The sequence below is a fragment of the Cervus elaphus genome, chromosome 5 (genome assembly GCF_910594005.1).
Source record: "Cervus elaphus chromosome 5, mCerEla1.1, whole genome shotgun sequence".
Lineage (NCBI taxonomy): Eukaryota > Metazoa > Chordata > Mammalia > Artiodactyla > Cervidae > Cervus > Cervus elaphus.
The window spans coordinates 122,142,566-122,163,788 of record NC_057819.1 but is presented as its reverse complement, the minus strand read 5'-3'; the positions used below and the strand labels follow the sequence as shown (position 1 = coordinate 122,163,788).

The window sequence follows — 21,223 nt, the reverse complement described above, 5'->3', positions numbered from 1 at the left end:
ATCCTGCCAACCCAGTGATAGAACCCTGGGGTCTCCTGCATAGCAGGTGGATTCTTTACCATCTGAGCCACCTGGGAAACCCCTTGATGAAATTAAAGAATTGTAACTTGCCTTTTCCACACATAATGATTTTGCATTATACTTTTAGAACATTTACAAAATATAAGTGACAACCTGAATTCTTTTAAGTTGCTAATTGAAAATGTTTTCTTTTTTAAGTAATTAATTTGGCTGCCTTGGGTATTAGTTGTGGCATCCAGGATCTTTCCTTGAGTCACACAGACTTACCAGTTGTGGTGCATGGGCTTCAGTAGTTGGGGCACTTGGGCTTAGTTCCCTGACCAAGGATGGAGCCAGCACCCACTGCACTACAAGACAGATTCTTAACCACCCGAACCACCATGGAAGTCCCTTGAAAATGTTTTCCAAGAGGAGGTGCTGACATATTTGAATAATGTATTAATCTGGCAGCCAGCTAGGACCTCCTGAATTTAACTGACAGCAAGTTGTAAAAGAGTGGTATGCACCAAAAACTATAATTAAAAAAAAAAAAAAGTTTTAAAGGGAAGTATTTTAAGGTTTGGGGACTTGGAATACCCTCGAATGTTTTGCTGACCTGTGACCACCCCCCCACCCCCAGGTGAGGAGAAAGAAATGCCCATTCCTGAGATTCCCGTTAACTTCTTGGTTTTTGATGGACACACCCTAGTGCTTTATTTTCCAGGCGCAGTTCTCATTTCCGATGGTGCTGGGATGACCATGCACTAACTACATAAAATGTTGCCAGGGGACAAAGGTTAACGTCATCATTTGGTCCCGTATCCACCTTGATTTGCTAGCGGCAGCGGAAGGACGCAGGTTCGGCGACCTACGCTTCACACCTTCCTCGCGCTCCCGACGGCGCCACCCGCTCCCGACGGCGCCACGTGCTCCCGATCCGCCGCGCGTGCGCACTGCCTCCGCGCCGGACATACGTGACGCGCCTCGGGGCGGAAATGGCGGCGGACCAGGGCGGCGCCGTCTCTACCAGTCTAAACCTGGAAGGTGGCGCGGGTCTGGCGCTGAGCTGACGCACCAGAACGTCCTGGTAACGATCTCGGCCCGCCCCCTTAGGGTCCGTCAGCTAGGCCACTCAGAGCCACAGCCAGATTCACACGCCGCGGAAACCCAAGGGAGAATCGGCCACGGCCTCCGCAAGGTCCCGACGGGGCGGGCCAAGCTCCACCCCTGCGCGCTCCGACTGGCTCTAGGTCCCGATTTGCCCCTTTCCCTCGTTCTCATTGGCCTAGGCATAGCCCAGTAGCGTGGAGCCGCACCGCTCTCTCTGCGCTCCTATTGGTTCAGGGTTGTAGCGCATCCGCTCCCAGAGCTTTCATTGGTCGAGCCGAGCCACTAGGGGTAGGGCAGCACTGGAGCGACGACAACAAAGGGCGGCAGGCGGCGGTGACCGCGTCTCCCGGTGCTCTCCTCAGGCTGCGCACCCAGACCTGCCCGCCTGGCTCCAGATGAAGTGTGAGCACTGCACGCGGAAGGTGGGCTCCGCCCTTTTGGTCCGGGGCCGGGTTGGGGGCAGGGCCCGGGGAGCGGAGGAGCCTGAGCTCGCGGAGCCCGGAGCCTCGGGGGTGTCGGGAGCTTGGCAGCTCCGAGCGCCTCTGCCTCCCTGTCAGAACCTCTGGGCGCTGGCCCGCAGCTCGAGTTTTCCGGGGGTGGCGGCAGCTGAGGGTGGGCCACCAACGCGTCCGGTTCCTGTTCCCGTGTCCCGGAGGCGGCCGTGATGTCGGGGCGCAGATATACCCTTTCAAAGTACCTTAGAAGCCAAAAGCTGCCACAAAAGCCTAGCAACATCAGCTACCAGTCCGCAGTCGTTGCAGACACCGTCCTTGGTGTGAATGAGGGACACGGTGATCAAAAGTAATTTTAAGGGATTTTATGCCACCAAAAAACTTTCATGTTTGACAGTAACGAAAACGATACAGAAGTGCAAAAAGGAAACGGAGGCTGGACCTCCTGCCACCTGAGTAACCATAGTAACTGTGAAAGCCTTATCCACTTGTTTCTACGCTGTAATGCACAGGGACTTCTCTGTTTTTTTCAAAATTCGATCCTATCATAAATATTGTTCGATCACTTTCTCTTTCTTTCACTTAGTATTATACAAGAGATACATTTTTTGAGCAGTACACACAGTCCTAATTTGTTGTATTTTAAATATAGACGCGTCCAGGTGGTCGGGCACCAATTTACCTGTCATGAGAGACCACATTGCTTCTAGTTTCCATTTCCTGCAAACAGTGCAGATAGAGATGTGTATGGGTGTGTTTGTGTGTCCGCAATTATAAGTGCTTCTATTTCTGTAGAAAAGGTTTCTAGATATGAAATGAATTCATCAGCTAGTATATACAGTTTTCTTAATTAGATTAAAAGTTGTTCTTTTATATGTGCCTTTGCCTTTTCAAGGAATGTAGTAAAAAAACAAAAACCGATGACCAAGAGAATGCATCAGTCGATGTACCAAGTCCAGCCCAGGAGAATGGAGAGGCAAGTAGTTTTTCAGTTTTTGTGTCAACCTGGAGTAAACAGCTACTGCTGTTTTTCTCCTCTTTGGGGGCTCATGTTACCAGGTACATCATTGCTTCAAGAAAAAAAATAATCAAGAAATGAAGGGGCTAAAAAAACCATGCCAGAGGCCAAACATGCAGGTCAGTTGGAGGCACACAATCTTCAAGGTAAGAACATGTCTTCTCAGAATACACCAAGCCAAAGCATACCATGTTAGGAACAAGTCAAAATGTCATCCTTGGCTGTTTTTTTAGAAATAGTTTTGTAACATTTAAACTGCTGGGTTTTGGTTTTGGTTTTTGTTTTTTAGTGAAAAGATAGGGCTTTAGGTAGGAATTTATAAAATAATTTGGGTTTCATGATTCTGTAAGTTTTATTTTTCTAATGGTTTCTTCTCTCAGTTCTTGAGTTAAGTTTTTCTTAGCTAGTAGTGATGGTTTACATTTATTGGATACATATCCTGAGCTAGGCAGTCGAGAAAGTGCTTTATACATGTGATCTCATGCTGTGCCTAGAATGAGCATTTCAGGTAAGCCCTACAGTTGTCTTCATTTTATAGAGGAGGACGCAGTGCTGGGAGGTTAAGGTTCCTTCTTCCCTTAAAAAGTTCTGGTCCCAGTTTTAGAAAAGGAGAATTGGCAACATTGGAGAAGCAAGCAGCAGGTGTCTCCTTGAGTCTAGTAGTCCTAATGCAACATTGAGTCAGACAGGCGTTGGTCTGGTCCTCTCCTGTACCAGCTCTGCTCTGTGCTCTGGTGACTAGGGCTTGGTGAGCAGCAGGGGATAAGACAAGCACCCGGGACACTGAGGCAGAAGAGAGGCAGGAAGCACCGAGGGCTCTGCCGCCCCAGAGCAGCCGGCCCAGGGCCTCCCATGCCTGCCCTTTGTCCGCACTGCCTTGGACAGACATCTCACCCTGGGAGCCTCAATTTCCTTATCAGTGACATGGGGAGTTGGGTTACTTCTCTCCAAGAGCCATGGTGGCTGGGAGATAATGTGTGTTCATAGCTTAAGTGGGCACTCCTCCAGCACAGTGGGCGGATGCCCTGATAGGATGAACAGATCAGGAAGGTGGCTACTGGAGTGGGTCCTAAGGGGTGGTGAGACCTGAGGGGGGTGGGTGCAGGAATGGGGTGAAGGCTCACCAGGCACAGGGAAGGTGTGAAATGTAAGGAGACAAATAGGACTCATGTCTTAGGGCTGGTGGCTTAAGCTGGCTAGAGTAGGAGAAGAATAGGAAGGAAGCTACTTGGGGAGGCTGAGGGTGGTGGGCCTGGATGGACCAGCCAGAGTGGCAGAAGCAGGAAAGAGGTGCAGCACAGGGAGAAGAGTGCAGTTTGAGCTGCGTGGACATGAGCTTTGCAGGATATCAGACTGGATATTGAGAGGGAGAGAATTCCCTAGAGGCAGAGATTGGAGGGGTTGAGTGGGGGCCTGATAACTGCTCTGAGAAGTGTGGCTAACTGGAGAGATGGACAGGCTTCCGTAGAAAATGCCATGATTAGGATGGAACAAGAGAAAGAGGAAGGACTGTGACAGGTGGGAAGGAACCAGACCTGGCCCATGAGGGGCTCTAGGAGGATGAGCATGGCATGTGGCTAGTAGGCTGAGAGGAAGCCCTGCTTCCCCTGGCAGCTCAGAGTGTTGTCCTGGGCACCTCTACAGGGGCAGCGGAGGCAGAACTCTCAGTGCAGCTCAACCGCATCTATTAGACGCCGGCTGTGTGCCAGGCCACGTGCTTCAGACCCTTGGAGCAGCTGCTCTGGCCCCTCCTCAGGGCTTGTTAGAAGGGCAGACTCTTGCCTCCCATCCATACCTCATGAATTAGCATCTGCAGCATAACAAGGTCCCAGAATGAGCACTGCACAGTGACACAGGCACCTGGGGAGGAGGGAGGTGACAGCGTGCACTCCTGTTTGGCGCTGCTGTGGACAGGAGGGCCACCCTACCCCCCAAGTCCTCGCTTACCAAATCATGTTTGAAAGAGCAGTGTACAACCAACCGTCAGGAGACTTCATTAATTTGTTGCAAGGGCTCTAATAGGCTTCAGAATATTCGTATGTTCATCCACCACATATTTATTGACACCTTCTGTATACAGGGGATGTCAGAGAACAGAAGGGCATGAGACAAGGTTCTTTCCTCAGAGCTTGCGTTTCAGGGAAAAGAGCCACCTCATAGGTGCCAGGGGTTGCTCAGAGCTGTTCTGGCAGGTGTCCATGAGGGTCTGAGGAGCGAACCAGGCTCTCTAGGGAGTGTTTCCCTCAGGGAGACTCAGAGCAAGGAGGGCCGGGGTGACTGGAAGTTAGAGTGGGGAGAGTGATGGGGAAGGGGATCTCTAGCAGCAGAGGTGTGGCTTGTCTTCTAGTGGACCTCAGCCTGGGGAGTGGGCTGCAGGGAGTGAGTGGGCACAGGTGCAGCCAGGAGAAGACGACGCAGCCGAGGCTTGTCATCTTGGTGTCCAGGGGAACAGAGTCACTGAGATGTGAGTTTGAATGTCCCAGCTCAGACTTGGATGGCGTGACGACCCTGATGCCTACAGGTCAGCAGTGAGTTATGCCAGTTCTAAGCCTGTCAGGGAGGCTTCTGAGGAGAGTCCAAGGACTAGGCAAGCTCATCGGGGCGTACAGAGCAGACCCACGCAGGAGCCCCCAGAGGCAGCAGGGAAAGATATGGGGGCAGGAGAAGCTGCATTTGATGGTGCCAGTCCAATCCCCACACATTGCCATCTATGGGACCCTTGGAGAATTTGTGGCAGTTTTCTGTATTATGCTTGTGCTGTTACTTTTCCTAAAGAAGCAAGTATTAAAGAGTTTCTGTTGAAGAATCAAGCCATAACATCATCTTTTTTTTCACAGAAGGGAGAATTCCATAAATTGGCTGACGCCAAGATATTTCTGAGTGACTGCCTGGCCTGTGACAGCTGTGTGTCTGCAGAGGAAGGAATCCAGGTTTCCCAGCAGAACGCCAAGGACTTCTTCCAAGTTCTGAACCTTAACAAGGTATGGCCTCCCGGGCACTCACTGGCACCAGAGGTGGGTGGACGTCAAGGTGAGGCTTTAAGCCTCTCCTGGGACTTGGGGAGTGCATCTTGGCCCTGGCTTGTGTCCCCTGTGATAGCTGACCCTCTCCGCAGCCTCTCCCTGCCAATAAAACCCCACCCACAGTCACACTCCCTCACTGATGTGGGCAGCAGCTGTGGCTGGCACCACCAGCCAGGCTCCCCTAGCTTGGGGGAGGCCTCCGCATGCTTGGTCATGGGATGGCGTGGTGGCCGAGCTGCTGCTCCTCTGTCTCTGGGGCTTTCTCAGAGGTTAGGGCCACAGTCCATTAGCTCATTCCTGCAGACCCCTGTACAGATGGAACTACCCGAAGTCACTCAGGAAGACAGATGAAAGGGAAAGATGGAGAAACGGAGGCAGATGAGGCCGAAAAGCATGTCTTGGTTTGCCCTCAGTGTGACCTGGTGAGCAGCCCTCACAGCTGCTTTCCAGGAAGTGTTTGTACGGGCTCTGAACACAGTGCTGGGTGCTCTGGCCCACGTGGCAGTGCAGGTACCACATGAGGCCCGGGTTGCTTTCTGGGTGTACTGACTGCAAATCACAAATTTCTTTCTTTCCAATCTGTATACATTTTATTTTTTCTGGTGGTATGGTCTGGGACCTTTAAATCAACCTGAAATTACATTGGTGGTAGAAATACTACTAACATCTTGTTTCTGATTTCACTGGGAATGCTGGTGAAGTTTTATCATTAAGTAGATTTTTACAGTCTTTTACTATTAAAGAGATGTAGATGCTCACACCAATCAGCATATCAGCTATAGAAAATGGGTACCCAAGTTAAACTAGCCTAAAAAGGAAATTCTTAGTTATTTTATGAAACTGAAAGCTTAGGAATGGAAGAGGTTCTGGGTTTGGCTGAGTCAGTCACTCAGGGCTGCCACAGGAAAAAGCAGTTCCTATTTCTCTGCTGGTCCTGGGGCTCTGGGGTTCCTGAGCTCTGGGGCTCAGGCTGATTCCTGCTTGGTCACAGATCAGCTCCCTTAGAGGAGGTGAAATTTAAGTGAGAATGAAGTGAGGGGTGAGCCCTTGAAATTCCCTGGACAGGGTGTCATACAGAAGTACTTCAATTGCCAAGTCTGACTGCTGAAGCTGGGGACAGACCACCCTCTTCATTAGCATTTGAAACTTGTACTCTCTCGTTCCTGCTTCCAAATTTACGTTAGGATGCTCTTGGTCACAAACCACAGAAACCGCGCCTGGCTGACTTGGGCATCATAGGAGCTTGTCAGGGAGCCGGAGGTCAGTGTGTACCAGGTTGGTGCCCTGATGCCCTGTCAGGTGTGGGCTTCCCAGGAATCACGTGAAGGTGGGGTCCCATCCAGAGGGGACAGGCAGACTCAGCATTGTCTCACCTGAGCTGCTAGGCAGGGGCAGGGGGACAGGACCAGACTGTCCTGTCTGTGGCCAGTCCACAGGTAGACAGCAGTGGATGGTGGCCACTGAACACTGCTGTCCCAGTCTCCACTTCTCCTAATGTGCAGGTGGTGTCTGACCTGAACAGCCTCCGTCATGATAATCCTGTATCTTCTCTCTGACCCCAGGTCAGGGGATCCCACTGCTGACTTTCTAATGCCCGACATGCTCGCTCACACTGCTCCCCAAGGTTGCATCCTGCCTGTCTGTGATGAGTCAGAACGCCTCTGAACTCAGTTTGTTCATATTTTTCTAGGGATTTCTTGAACTGCCAGCATCTGGTTTTGGTTTCAGGGTGTTGATAGGCTGGTTTCACATTTGTTTGTTTGGTATTTATTAGAAGAGTTCATAGAAGATGAGAATTATCTAGGAATTAAAATTTTGCTAAAATTTACCACTAAGTGATCTGGGCTTGAGGCCTCTTGGGGACAGACCCTGGGGCCCCATTTTCATTTAACGTCATTGTTATGGATCGTTTCAGTTATTTATGTGTATGTAATTTTTATTTTTCCTTTTAAATGTGTCTATTTTATCAAGATATTTGCCTTTATATGTAATATTGATGTATATATTCAATATTTTTGATTTAATATTGTTCTTAAAAGTGAAAAAATCTCTTGGGATGTCTCATCTTTCATTCTGATTTTTTTTTCTCCTTTTATCCTTAATTATGCTTGCCAGTATCTTGTGTATTTTATTAGTCTTTCCACTGGGCATCTGTTACAGTCTGTCTGTTCTAGACTTTTCATAAAAGTGTCTTACTTTCGCTCCTTTTGTAATGACCACATACACAATGTTCTTCTCTGTTTCTCCTAGAAATGTGACACCTCAAAGCACAAGGTGCTGGCAGTGTCAGTGTGTCCTCAGTCTTTGCCTTATTTTGCTGCTAAATTCAGCCTCAGTGTGACTGATGCATCCAGAAGGCTCTGTGGTTTCCTCAAAAGTCTCGGTGAGCTGCCTTTTGAAATTATTTATAGCAAGTAGATTTGGTATAATTCAAATTTATAACTTGAGTTTTTATCTGCCCTTTTTATCTCTAGAGTTCAATTTTCAAGGGCACAGGATAGATAAGAACTTCTTTGAGAGTCTTGTGGAACGTAAGAGGACCATGCCTCTGACCCACACATGGTAGGCAGGTGTCACTTACCCCCTTGCCATGCAGATGGGGTATTGTCTTAGGGCTGGTGCTGGCCCCTCTGGGGACAGCAAATGACCATCTTAAGGCATGTAGCTGGGGACACGTGGGACCCACACTTGCCCAGCAGTGTCGAGTTGCTTGGCTCACAGGGGTTACAGTTACCAGATGGAGGATCACGTCTGCAATGATTGGCATCTGGTTTGCCAGGAAACTCTGAAGAGCAGAGCAGGAAGGGAATGGACTGTGTCCTTTGTGTGAAGAGAGAAAGCTAGTCATTTCAGTACCTGAGGACTCAAATGTGAACGAGTACTAGAGTAATACTGCCTCATAAAGGGCGGTAAGAATGCTTCTGGCTAGTCTGTCAGGTCACACTCTCACTTCCCCCTGACTTAAAGTGTCCTGAAGGTAGGCTCTGAAGAGGAAAACTTAAGCCGTTTGCCAAGTAAGAGTTTTTGTTGTTCCTCAATGGCTTTTTAAAGATGTAAACACATCGGGATTAGCAATAAAGTGACACATAGACTAAATGTCCTCGCACCAGCCTGCCTGCCTCGCTGCTGCATGTTGCTTTCCGTGCAGAGCTGTTTGTTGGTGCACAGCGTGCCACAACCAAAACTGAAGCTGCAGCTGCAGACGAGGACTCCTTAAGTCATCCTTCATGCTTTTACTCTTAAAAAGCCTAAGCTTAGCTGAATGTTACCAGAGATCAAAGTTTTAAAATGCTCTGTCTTCTCATAGTGAAAGGCCCTATTTTGGAGAGGGTGGGGGATTTTTTAAGACTAGTTGGATGTTATATGTTAATAAAATGTATCCAGAGTGAAACTGATTTTTTTTAAGGTAACTCTTTAACTTGATATAATATTTCTTTTTAAGAATGACTGCTATCAAGGTTTAGACTGGTTGCAGATATTAAAATTATTTGCTCTGTTTATTTTACTGTAATTATTTAAAGTATATTTTTTGTCTTAGGCTTATTTTCCAATATTTAGAACTTATTTGTAGCAACATAAATGGACTTGGTGGGTATGATACCAAATGAAATAAGTCGGACAGACAAAGACAAATACCGTATAATATCTGTTACATGTAGAATCTAAAGAAAAATACAACAAACTCGTGAATATAACAAAACAGAAAAAGACAGATGTAGAGTACAAAGTAGTGGTTACCAGTGGGCAGAGTGGAGGGATGTGATAGAGGTGGTAGATTAAGAGGTACAAGCTTTTAGGTATAAAATAAGCTACAGGGATATATTGTACAACACAGGGATTATAGCAAAAAAAAACAAATTTTTGGGGGGCCATGCCATGAGACCTGCAGAATCTTATTCCCTGACAAAGGATTAAACCTGGGCAACAGCAGTGAAAACGCCAAGCCCTAACCACTGGACCACCAGGGAATTCCCTACAGCAAATATTTTATAATAAACTATAACTGTAGCATAACTTTAAAAAATTGTGAACCGAGCAGCGACTCTGGCCTGGGCTCAGCAGCAGCGCGAGGAGGTTGTGGCGTCTGTTTCGTCCAGGCTATTTGAGCCAGGATGATCGAGGTTGTTTGCAACGACTGTTTGGGGAAGAAGGTGCGCGTTAAGTGCAATACGGATGACACCATCGGGGACCTTAAGAAGCTGATCACAGCCCAAACTGGCACCTGTTGGAACAAGATCATATTGAAGAAGTGGTACACGGTTTTTAAGGACCATGTGTCTCTGGGGGACTATGAAATCCACGATGGGATGAACCTGGAGCTCTATTACCAATAGAGCAGAATTCCCTCTTCCTGCCCTTCCCCCTTCTCCCACCCTCACTCCCCACACTAATATGGATGCTTGTTTTTGGAAACTCATGTTAATAAAAACTTAGAGGCTGAAAAAAAAAAATTGCGAACCACTACTTTGCCCATCTGTACCTTATACTGTATATCAACTGTAGTTTAAAAACCAAGAAGCATACATTTATTAAAAAGAAGACAAGTTAGGGATTTCCCTGGTGGTCCAGTGGTTAAGAATCCGCCTTGCAATGCAGGGGACTCAGGATCGATCCCTGGTCAGGGAATTAAGACCCCATGTGCCTCAGAGTAACTAAGCCCATGTGCTGCAACTGCTGAAGCCCATGTGCCCTGGAGCCCTCGATCAGCAACTACTCAGCTGGTGCAGCACAACTAGCAAGTCCATGCGCTGCCACAGAAAAATCCGGCATGACACTGAAGGCATGACACAGCCAAATCAATAAATATTAAAAAAAAAAAAAAAAAGAAAGACAAGTTAAAAATCAACATAGTAATTAATTAAGACCATTATAAAGCTATGCTCAGCCAGTTTACTCATTTTATTTAGAGCTATCAAAGACTGTTACAGACTGGAGTTTAATTTAGCCAGTGAATTGGAAGAATAATACCCTGTAAAATTACATTCATTTGTATATGGAATATGGCAAGGTGTTTATGTAAATATAGATGTAAAGGGAAAAGAAGCAGCAGGAAAATATATGCTTTATTGTGAAAAGTGATACGTGCTGTTGTTTGAGAGAGCAAAGGGCACAGTCCTGCACTTGGGCATCTAGCAGTGTCTGTGGAGTCTGCCCTTTCAGTTTGTCTTCGAGGCGAACTGAGGGTCCATCTCACATTCTGTGATGTGGAGCCCAACGCGCCTCTCTTCCCCACAGGGGTGCATTATGTCTTCGATACAACCATTGCTGCAGATTTCAGCATCCTGGAGAGTCAGAAAGAGTTTGTGCGTCGATTCCGCCAGCACAATGAGGAAGAGCCCGCGTTACCTATGCTGACTTCTGCCTGTCCCGGTGAGCACGGGGCTGCTGCCAGGCCTGCAAGGCCTGACGCGCCCTTTCACATCAGTCTGTGTCTGGGCGCAGGCCTAGGCAGTGGGCAAGGTCAGGGGCAGTGGGTCTCGAAGAGGAGTTTGGGCCTTGAGTAGTTTTATGTCGACCAACATATTTATTAATTCTGGGTGATTTAATGGGGAAACCTAACAGCTGAGTATTAATTGCTTATCTTCATTTGTCCATATTTCTGAAGTTTGAGACAGGCATATCCTGTTTAAGAATAAATCTCTTTTCAAAGTATGATGCATTTCAAACATCCAAACAGTTATAGGTAATATGATGAACACCCATAAGTAGAAATTACATGATAAAAAATATTACTTAAAAAAATTTATTTTACATTAATACTAGATTCCATCTTGGAGCACTTTTTAAACAAATCTTTAGTTATAATATAGAGCCTGATATCTGAAGTAGAGAAATTTTATCACAGGTTTTTTTAATTCTGAAAAAATAGAAGGTTTTGGAATAAGAAAATTCTAAAGATGATGCATAAGGGAAGGAAGGCAGTGCTATACTGGTGACATTAAGTGACATTTAGTGAAAAATTACTTCTAAATCAGGTCTATGAGAGTTGTGGTCTACTTAATCTTGGGTTTTTGTTCACAGTTCTCATCTCAGTTTATCCCTCCTGGTTCCAAATTTTTCTAGCATTTTATATGTCACTCATCAGTCACTGGGGTCATGAGTTAATAAGATGGAATGTTGATGTATGGTTGCTTAGAATTTGGAAATACTTTCCATTCACTTGTAAAACCATGGAGAGGAAACTTGCCATCTGTCTAAGAGGCACATGGATCGACTCATTAACTGAGCATGTTTTTCAGTGGCCCACAGGCTGGCAGGAGGTGCTCAGCATCAGGTGGGGCTTATCCTTCTGGAAAGATAACCCCCAGGGGGATGCTCCCAGTTCTCCAGGCATGTCAGGCAGTGACTGTATCCAGTCACATAAACTGACTAAATGCACACTTTGCTGGGCCATGGTGTTCACCTTTGTGTTTATGTCCTTGTAGATGTTTGCACAGCTGCTTAAGAGTAGGTTTGCACAGCTGAGGCCTCGGGAAACCACCCAGCTCCCTAGAGGCCTTGCAGTGGAACCCCTGCCTCTGGGGTTCCAGCACCGGCTTCTTGCAGGGCCCTCACTCAGTGGCACACTCAGCTGGCTCAGTCCCTCCCACCCAAGAAAGAGGCAGCATAAAATGACCCAAGCTCAGCCTGTGCCCCTGGAGCAGTGGTTCCAGAGTTCCCATCCACCTTCCAGTCAGCAGGATCACAGGGATTCCTATGCTGTCCTGACACCGTCCCAGCAGATAGTGATGGATCCCTTTTGTGGGGAGCCCTGTTGGATGGAGCCTAAACGGACGCCTCCACTCCTGGCAGGAACTAGCACCACTGATGTGGGTAGTAGGCAGGTGGTGGATTCTTGCAGAAAGCACGTGCCCTCTATCCAAGGAGTGAGGGCAGCGTGGTGGAGACGTGGGCCACCTGTTGCTGCTGCACACCAATTGTCCCTCCTCCACCAGCCTGGCATTTGCTTTCAGTGGCCTCCTTGAGCTCTTCAGGACTCTCAGATGATAAGGCTTTCTCTTCCAGGAGCTCTTCATAGCTAAGCCAGTCAAAGCTGTAACTGTTCAGGTTACAGCTGTTCAGGGGGCCCGAGGCCCCCTCTCAAATTCAGGGAGATGAGGTGAGATCTGCTTCGAAACTAACCCTTTTCTAGGATTTGGCGCTGACATTTTGCTTTCCTATGACAACTTAGAGAAATTAAAGCAGCATCAAGGTCAGATGATCTGACCTGGTGTGCAGAATCAGACTGTGGGTGGCCCTGGACTGACTCACCAGCTTCCGCACGCAGGGTCCCTGTGTCCCAGCAATGCTTCCTCAGACTGCTTGGAGGGCAGCGCATCCTGGCTGGAACAGGGACATCTGGGTGGGCCCTTGCTGCCCACAAGCCAATGGAGTGCCACCTCACCAGTGCACCTTTGCCTGGTGGGAGTGGGTGGGCAAGGGCATATTGAGCTGCTCAGCAGTGGACGTGCTCAAGGGCTTTGGGCTTTGTGAGAACCTGCCAGGAGCACTCATTGAACTGGAGTGTGGGAAGTAATCTCTCCAATCCAAGGAGAATAGAGTGGGCACCTTGCACTAGGTACTTCTTGGAGCAGGTTTCTTCTCTGCCTTCAGAGAGGGTCCCTGAGAAGAGGTGGGTGGTCTGACAGAGCAGGACATGGGTGCCCTGTCCACCCCACGCTGCCACAAAGCTGGGCAGCCAGCAGGGCTGACCAGGCCCCCGGCTGGTGCTGGTAGCAAGTTCTGATCAGGGGTACCATTGGGAAAGTGCTTGCCACTCCGGTCTCGTGCCAGGTGCTGTGGATCCTGTGACCTGGTTCTCCCTCCTCATCCCTGTTTGGTCGTCTTCTCTTGCAAGCCAGGAGGTCCCCCAGGGCCCTTGCCTCTACCAGCCTGTGTTCTGCCTGACCTTGTGCCAGGCCTTCGCGGCACACAACCTGCAGCTGGGGTCTGCCCGAGAGCCGCGTGTGCAGGCGCTGAGACCAGGGTACACAGGCCCTGACAAAGCCAGACCTGTGGTGGGAGGGGCCTCGGGCCCCCAAATGCTCCACGGCCTTTGATCGTTTTTCTTTTTCCTTTTATTTATTTATTTTGGCCATCCCACACAGTTCCCTGTCCAGGGATTGAACTGAGGGCCCTGGCAGTCAGAGCAGGGAGCTCTAACCACTGGACAGCTGGGGAATTCCCTAGTCTTCTGTTTTAACATGAACCATTCCATGCACACATGCAGAGGCTGGGAACAAGGGGAGCCATCCTGCAGCAGCATCTCTCTGTGGGGCTTCTGCTGGTGACCATGGACATGCCCTGCGTGTGCCCAGGCCGGCGAGCGGGTGATGGCTGTGGTTTCAGTTCAGATGAGGTTGTCTGGCTGGTGCCTGCTGCTCCTCCATACAGGAGTGGGCATGGGGAGGTGGACTGCCCTGGGCATCTTGTGGGCAACTTGTCTCTAGGTTTCCTCACCTTCCCCACCCCTCTCATGATGCTGTGGTATACATGCCACTCTGTCACCAGACACTCATTACCGTACCCAGAGGGAGAAGGGGGCAAGCTCTAGCCCCTGCAGGTTGAGCTGCTGGCTCTGGTCCACTGGCCTCTCCATCCTGCGTCCCCTCTGGGAACCGTGGCAGCAGTGGTGCACTCAGAGGGCATGGTGGGAGTCAGCGGCTCAGGGGAGATGCTCCGCACCACGCTGGGCATGCCGTGGGCACACTGCAGGTGATGCTGTTTATTGTGTTGCTTGAGGGGGTGTGGGTTTCTCGTATTTCATTGTCCTAAAAGTGGGCAGTTACTGGGCTGTTAAATAAGCTTGTGGGCCTGGTGGCTGTGGGCCCCTGTCTGAGCTGCAGCCACCCATCCCGGCTGTGAGAGCGGCTCAGCAGCTGGCAGGGGGTATCTGGAGCCAAGCTGCCCACGACAGTGCCTTGTAGCTGCTCCTCCAAGCTTGTTCTCAATTTTGGGGAGCCTGCTACCCCCACTCCTCCCTTTCTCCTGCTCTGTCCTCTCTGATCTGGGGCCGAGGGAGGCACCCATCCCCAGCACCCTCCAGTCTTGTGACACGTGCCCCTGGGGTTCCCATGGCCAAGCCTCTGAAGAGAGGTGGCTTGATGGAGGGAGCCTGGCATGCACGCCTGGGGCTGCCGGAAGATGAGGTGTCCTGGCTTTACTCCGGTGGGGCAGCTGTGAGGAGCTGACATGGGCCCCTTCCCTCCTCAGGCTGGGTCCGCTATGCTGAGCGGGTGCTGGGTCACCCCGTCACCCCCCACCTCTGCACTGCCAAGTCTCCCCAGCAGATCATGGGGTCCCTGGTGAAGGACTACTTTGCCAGACGGCAGGTAAGCTGGCCTTTTCCCCAGGGGCAGCGTTCAGTTCAGGTGACAAGCTTCCGTGTGAGGACCGGTGCTGATGGAGCTCAGGGAGCCAGGGAGGGTGGAGGAGGCTCCCCCAGGCATGTGCACGGGCGTCTCGGGCCCACGCCCTGATGAGAGAGGGGGTGCCCAGACACCTGGCTCCAAGACGGTCACTCAGCTGCCGGCTCCTAGTGGTGCCAGCGATTCTGGCTTAGCCGGGCACATGGAGAGGGGCAGCCTGGTTGCATGGGAAGCATCTGGAAAGTGTGGGGAGATGGCTGTGCATTCATTTACAGCCCAGCAGCAGCTTGTGGTCACCATGTTTGTTTGATCATCGTACCCTTGGTTCAGGGGACACAGGTGGCGAGCCTCTCCCTGTGAGTGTCTGGGCAGTGGTTCTGCAGCACGGTGACACTGTGGGTAGACTTCGGGGCATCACGGCTCAGGAATTTGGTCTGTGGGGGTGGAGCTTGGACCCAGGAAAGCACCAGGCCCGCTCCGTTCTGGCTGCCTTCTCCCTTCTGCACGGCCCCCATCATGGGTTTGCTCTTTCTACACAGAATCTGTCCCCAGACAAGATTTTCCATGTCATTGTGGCACCGTGCTACGACAAGAAGCTGGAGGCCCTTCAGGAAGACGTCCCCATGGCCTCTCGGGGTTCCCGGGGCACTGACTGCGTGCTGACCTCAGGTGAGGGCGGGCCTCGGGAAAGGCCGCTGGGAGGCAGGCCAGTGCACTGGCTGCTGTGTGTCCAGGATGAGGGCCTGACAGCCACACCCACCCTGGAGACACAGCGAAGCTTCCTCCTTCAGGGCAAAGCAGAAGGCGCACGTGTCCCCAGGGACATTGCTGGCGTCTTAATGTTCCTTCTTTGCTTGTAGGTGAAATAGCTCAGATGATGGAGCAGAGTGACGTCTCGGTGAGAGATGCTGCCCTGGACACTCTGTAAGTGCTTCTGCAGGGAGGGGCACTTTTGCCCCTTGGGGGCTTCCAGTATGACCTTGTGATCTGTACCAGGGTCTCATCCCAGGACCTTCCTCCTTTATAATGAGGCCACCTGCCCTGCTGAGGCATAGGTGTGGTATGGCCCCTGGCGTGGCGAGCTACCTTGTCGCCCCTCTACAGCCCCTTGGCTCTGAATAGGACATGGCCAGTACCATGCTGAGTGGATGCCATTCAGCCTGTGGTCTGGTGTGGACACCAACACCCTCCTTTCTGAACTTCACATGTTCCTGACATCACACCTGGACCTGCCGAGGGATAGAGGCAGAATCTCACGGGGGATGGAGGCGGCACCCCCACACAGTGGCTCCCTGAGGTCCATTTGCCCAAGAGCAACAGCCTGGGTTTCTGCCATCAGTGGTCGCCCCAACCACCAACCACACTCCTGCTGCATCCTGTGCCTCAGGGCAGGTCCTCCAAGCAGTGATGTCAGGACCACATGTGGCCCTGGTGTGGAAGTCAGACTGAAGTCCTTAGAACAAGCAGCTGGTGTCCTTACAGCCAGAGCCCATGCTTGGGCCTAAGCAGACCCAGAGGCCACCTCCTGGCTGGCCACAGATGGCGGCATGCTCTCTTGTGTGGCCCTCAGATGCCCAGTTCTCATGCCCCGAGTTGTGAGGTTCTCAGGGTCGAGCCTTGATGCCTGCGCACTCAGAGGAGTCACTTGGGCAGTGGTGGGCACACCTGCAGGCTTCACGTTGGCCAGTGAACTCCAGCACAGAGGAGGTTTTTGCCCTAAGTCTAAGTACTTACAAAGGGTTTTACGACCTTGGATCACAAAACTTGGAGAGTCGGATTTAACTTTTGCCCTCTTTTCCTGCCTGGTGAGGTTTGGTGACGTGAAGGAGGAGGAGCTGAGGCGCCATGATGGAGCCGGCTCTGACGGGTACCTGGCACACATCTTCAGACATGCGGCCAAGGAGCTGTTCAACGAGGACGTGGGGGAGGTCACCTACCGGGCCCTGAGGTGTGTGGGGCTGGGGCGGCCTCTGTCCGTCTGCCTGTGTGGTCAGCACTGCCTGTCAGGTGTAAACTCTATAATAGGACCCCCCGCCCGCTACAGCCAGCTACAGGTCTGAGAGGGGAGATCCTATTTATAGAGTTCACACCAGTCAAGATGGAAAGGTCTTTGATGTGTTACTCAGAGACTTAATTTTGCTAACATCCCTAACTTAGAAATAGTTCTCTGACCACAGAGGAAGGACCCTGTGGGTCATAGTTTGTATTGTTGATTTCATAGGAACAAAGACTTCCAGGAGGTCACCCTTGAGAAGAGCGGAGAGGTCCTCTTGCGCTTTGCTGCAGCTTATGGCTTTCGAAACATCCAGAACGTGGTCCTAAAGCTGAAGAAGGGCAAGTTCCCGTACCACTTTGTGGAAGTTCTCGCCTGTGCTGGTGGTAAGACTCAAGAGGCCAGGCTGAGCTGGGCCCCTCTGAGCCCTGTAGGAAATGAGGAGTGAGATGTGAGGGCCAGAGGGTAACCATTGGGTGCTGCCAAGGGGTAAGAGTAGGGAGGTTGGGAAATTTGCTGCAAGTTCTTTTAAATGAATTTTTATCTTAGAAATCACATCATCTACGTGTTTGAGGATAAGTAGCACAGGTGGCGCTAGTGGTAAAGAACCCACCTGCCAGTGCAGGAGACGTGAGAGACTCGGGTTCAATCCCTGGGTCAGGAAGATCCTCCTGGAGGAGGGCATGGCACCCCACTCCAGTGTTCTTGCCTAGAGAATCCCATGGACAGAGGAGCCTGGTGGGGTACAGACCATAGTGTGACAAAGAGTTGGACATGACTGAAGCGACTTAGCACACATGCACACACGTACAGCACTAGTGTGTAGAAGGCATGTTCTTCATTCAGTCCGAGGTGTTTGGGTTTGGGTTTGGACTCCTGTGTGGTTCATGGATCCCCAGCCCCCGTCTCTCCCTGATGCAGCCCACATGTGGACTCACACACTAAGGCTTTATGCAGACACCAGTGATTTAGCTGTTCATTAATACTTTCTGTGCTCTCCTGGTTTTGATGAATTCTAAGAGAAACTGGAAATCCAGATGGGCATGCATAGCCATCCAGTTCTAAAAGGTTGCCAAATAATTTCAACTTTAGGTAAAAACATTTCCTGGGTAGTATAAAGAGGAGAGAATAGGAAGCACCTGGGGTTGTGAGCCTGTGCCCAGGGTCTTGGGGCCCAAGCTTTGGCCACAAGACACTGCACACTGCCATCATCGCTCTGCTATTCCAGAACCTTCTCCCCTTTAAGATGAAAGCAGGGGAAGAGTAAGCACCCTGTGTTTTTCAGGATGCCTTAATGGCAGAGGCCAAGCCCAGACCGCAGATGGGCGCACAGACAAGGCCTTGTTGCAGAAGATGAAAGGCATCTACGCTGACATCCCCGTGCAGCTCCCAGAGGCCAGCACCCACGTGCAGGAGTTGTACCAGGAGTGGCTGGATGGCACCGACTCCCCCCGTGTCCAGGAAGCCCTGCACACTGCGTACCAGGGCCCAGGGCAGCCCACTGACAGCCGAGACATCAAGTGGTGAAGATCGAGGAGACTGGGAGGCGGGCCTATCAGCTGCCTGAGGACGGAGGAGCTACCCTGTGTGGGTATCAGAGACACTTGAAGAAAACAGCTCAGCTTTCCTTTTACCACTTTGGTTTTTCAGAATCCTCTGCTACCCCCATTTGTCAGCAGCCCCCTCCCTCAGTTCGATGTGGTGCTATCTTCGTAATATGTGTGTAATTGGAATATTTTAACAGGAGAGAAGGGTTGCCCCAATTTGAGTTTCCTTTAAGACTAAAATATTCCAAAGAACAAGAATGGAGACAGACTACTGTCTTTCAGGCTTAAAAAAAAAAAATCCAAAAAGTGTCCTATGAAGAGTTAAGACCCCAGAAGTTGTGATTCACATGCCCCAGAGAGATTTGATGTGGCAATGACAGGAAGCAGGCAGGCTGCGGGGGTTGTGGGCCATGGTCTGTGGTCTTCCCAGTTGGCTGTTGTTTTTACAAACCATGTTTTTTATTCCTGAGAATGGTTTTGCCAGAATGTGAATAAACTGCATCCTTTTGGAATTGGGGGGCTCATATGAATCTGGGTTTTCAGTTTCTCTAGAGAAAAAGTTCTAGCAACAGTGGGCCGTGTTTCTCGCTGCCGCAGTGGCCGGAGTGCAGTGGCAGCTGCCTCCTGGGACCAGCCCGTCTAACTGTGGGCCCGGCAGGCTCTGGCCGCTTATACCCCAAACTCATGCTTTCACATTCAGTCTTTAGGTGAACTCACCTCGAGGCAGAGGGAGGCCTGCGAAGGGTGACAGGTGTAACATACGGAAGGACGGGAGAGGCAGCTGACCTGCTCAGGCCAGACTCTGTGGTCAGGAGTCCGCCTGCTTCGTTCTTCTCTGGGTGGGATCAGACAGGTGACAGCCATTCTGTCCCCAACCTCAGATGAGGCAGCTTCTCGATGGTCTTGCCTCTCCCCACCCGCCCCCGCCATCATCCTCACATACTGTGGGCCTGGCTTATCCACATGGCTCCTGACGGGACCCCCCCAACCTGGCATGTAGTGCTCGTGTGAGCTCGCCTTAAAGATAAATGGAAGAGAACAGTTTTCCTATAAACAGAAAGGGCTAGCAAAGAATTGGAAATTACAGAATCACAAAACTCCATATCAGGGCTCATCCTGTGAAACGAAAGACATCTGTGGACAGGCCTCCAGTTGGTTCTTCAAAGCACTTGAATTCTGTTAACATGGATGGCAGCGACGTTCTTGGATTCCTCAGTGCTTATAAAGCCTGAACTGTTAGATTTCCTTCATTGACTCTATGTTGTATTGTACCTGTATGCCTATTGGGGTTGAAAAACTGGATATATTGTGTGAAATTGTATATTTTTTGCTTTCAACCTATGTACAATTGGGTTTCTCTCCTCTGCAGTAACTGATTATGGAATAAACACTTGAGGAGTGTCTGAGTGTGGAGAGTGTGTGAACCAGACACTTACTCCCCAGTCTGGGGCTGTGTGTGCCCTCCCTCACCAGCACCCCCCAGGCGACCTCCCTCATGCTTTCGGAGCCAGCACAGCCCCAGAGGGCCATCTTTGCCTGAAGCCTTCTGTGGGCGGGGGATGCCAGGAGTCGGAGTGGGCTCTTCTTGCCTCAAAAGCCACCTCTTCGGGCTAAAACGAAGGCACTCCTTGGCCAGGGGACCGGGTATTCTCACATGTGGTCTTAACCGCAGGACCACCTTTGGTTATGGCTGTGTGAGAGGAAAGTAGGACAAGGGTTTGTTTTCCTTCATTATAACTCAAATTATACGAGCAGTCAGAGGCAGCCCCACAGTCGGGCTAGGGTGGGGTGCAGGGGCTGTCTGCTAGTGAGCAATGCTGTGCTGGCATGAGGAGGGGGATAGACTAGGTCCAGATTTGCACCACACGCAGCAGCTGCCCTCCAGGAGTGCTGTTGCCTGAATTCTGGTGTCACAGGTAGCTGTGTGTGTGTGTGTTGGCCATCCTGGTAAGTAGCTGCTGTCTGGTGCTCTTGCCCTGGACCAACTTCTCAGAATCCAGATTTCTCAGTTCCATTTCTGCCTCGCCTCTGAGCTTGGGCCAGCTGTAACCTGGGTACATGCTGGGTCCTTCCTTCGCAGCTCTGCTGGAGTGAGGATTGGAGTTCATGCACTGCTCACACATCAGTTTGCTGCTGGCCTTGGGTGTGGAGCAAGGGCACTGCCTGTCTAGAGGCTCTTAAGCTCTGCCACTGACTTAAAGGTGTTCTGTGGCCTCACCTGCTGGCCCAAAGCTGAGCAACAAAAGCCTCTGGACACACCGCCTGCAGTGAGACCTCAGGTCTTCACTCACAGTCTAGTCAGATGCATTAGGCGAGGGGACTGCCGCTCAGGCAGGCAATGCACAGGCCACTTGGCCATCAAATGTGGGCTCCCACCTCGGGCCCAACCTTGGCACTTAACACGCCACCTCCTTCCACACAGGCACTGGCCTTGCTCCTGATCAGTAACAGCAAGCATAGAGTCCGTCTAAAGCAAGTGAACCCTCAACTCTGATGTTCAGGAAAGTAAAGGACCTGGCCTCAAATTTGGGCAGAGGCCCCTGGACTTTATGAATAAGGATAAATCATGTGTTTTGGGATTTTTTTTTTTTTTTGTCTTTGGTGTTTTTGAGTCATAGGTGTACTGTATTGGATAAAGAACCAGGCACTCATTGAAGGCTACTACTTAACGAAGCTATGAAAAGCCTGGCTTTTTAATTGAGAAAACAGTATCTTCTTTTCCATGTCCCTGTA

At 50.5% G+C, this 21,223-nt stretch overlaps 2 protein-coding genes across 3 annotated transcripts; both read left to right on the top strand.

Annotated features, from left to right (window-relative positions):
• The first annotated feature begins 1,376 nt into the window (after positions 1–1,376).
• On the top strand, positions 1,377–19,891 carry NARF (nuclear prelamin A recognition factor). Of its 2 annotated transcripts, XM_043905115.1 has the most exons (11): positions 1,379–1,532; positions 2,458–2,538; positions 5,418–5,561; positions 7,854–7,986; positions 10,839–10,973; positions 14,796–14,914; positions 15,490–15,619; positions 15,811–15,874; positions 16,761–16,898; positions 17,172–17,329; positions 18,229–19,891. In XM_043905115.1, the coding sequence occupies exons 1-11, from the start codon at positions 1,506–1,508 to the stop codon at positions 18,468–18,470; spliced, it is 1,371 nt and encodes a 456-aa protein (XP_043761050.1). In that variant the 5' UTR covers positions 1,379–1,505; the 3' UTR covers positions 18,471–19,891. The 2 variants fall into 2 exon arrangements, with proteins under 2 accessions (XP_043761051.1, XP_043761050.1); XM_043905116.1 differs by lacking the exon at positions 2,458–2,538 and having other exon boundaries at positions 1,377–1,532.
• On the top strand, positions 9,343–10,040 carry LOC122695349 (ubiquitin-like protein 5). The gene has a single exon (XM_043905123.1). The coding sequence runs from the start codon at positions 9,716–9,718 to the stop codon at positions 9,935–9,937; it is 222 nt and encodes a 73-aa protein (XP_043761058.1). The 5' UTR covers positions 9,343–9,715; the 3' UTR covers positions 9,938–10,040.
• Positions 19,892–21,223: the final 1,332 nt, after the last annotated feature.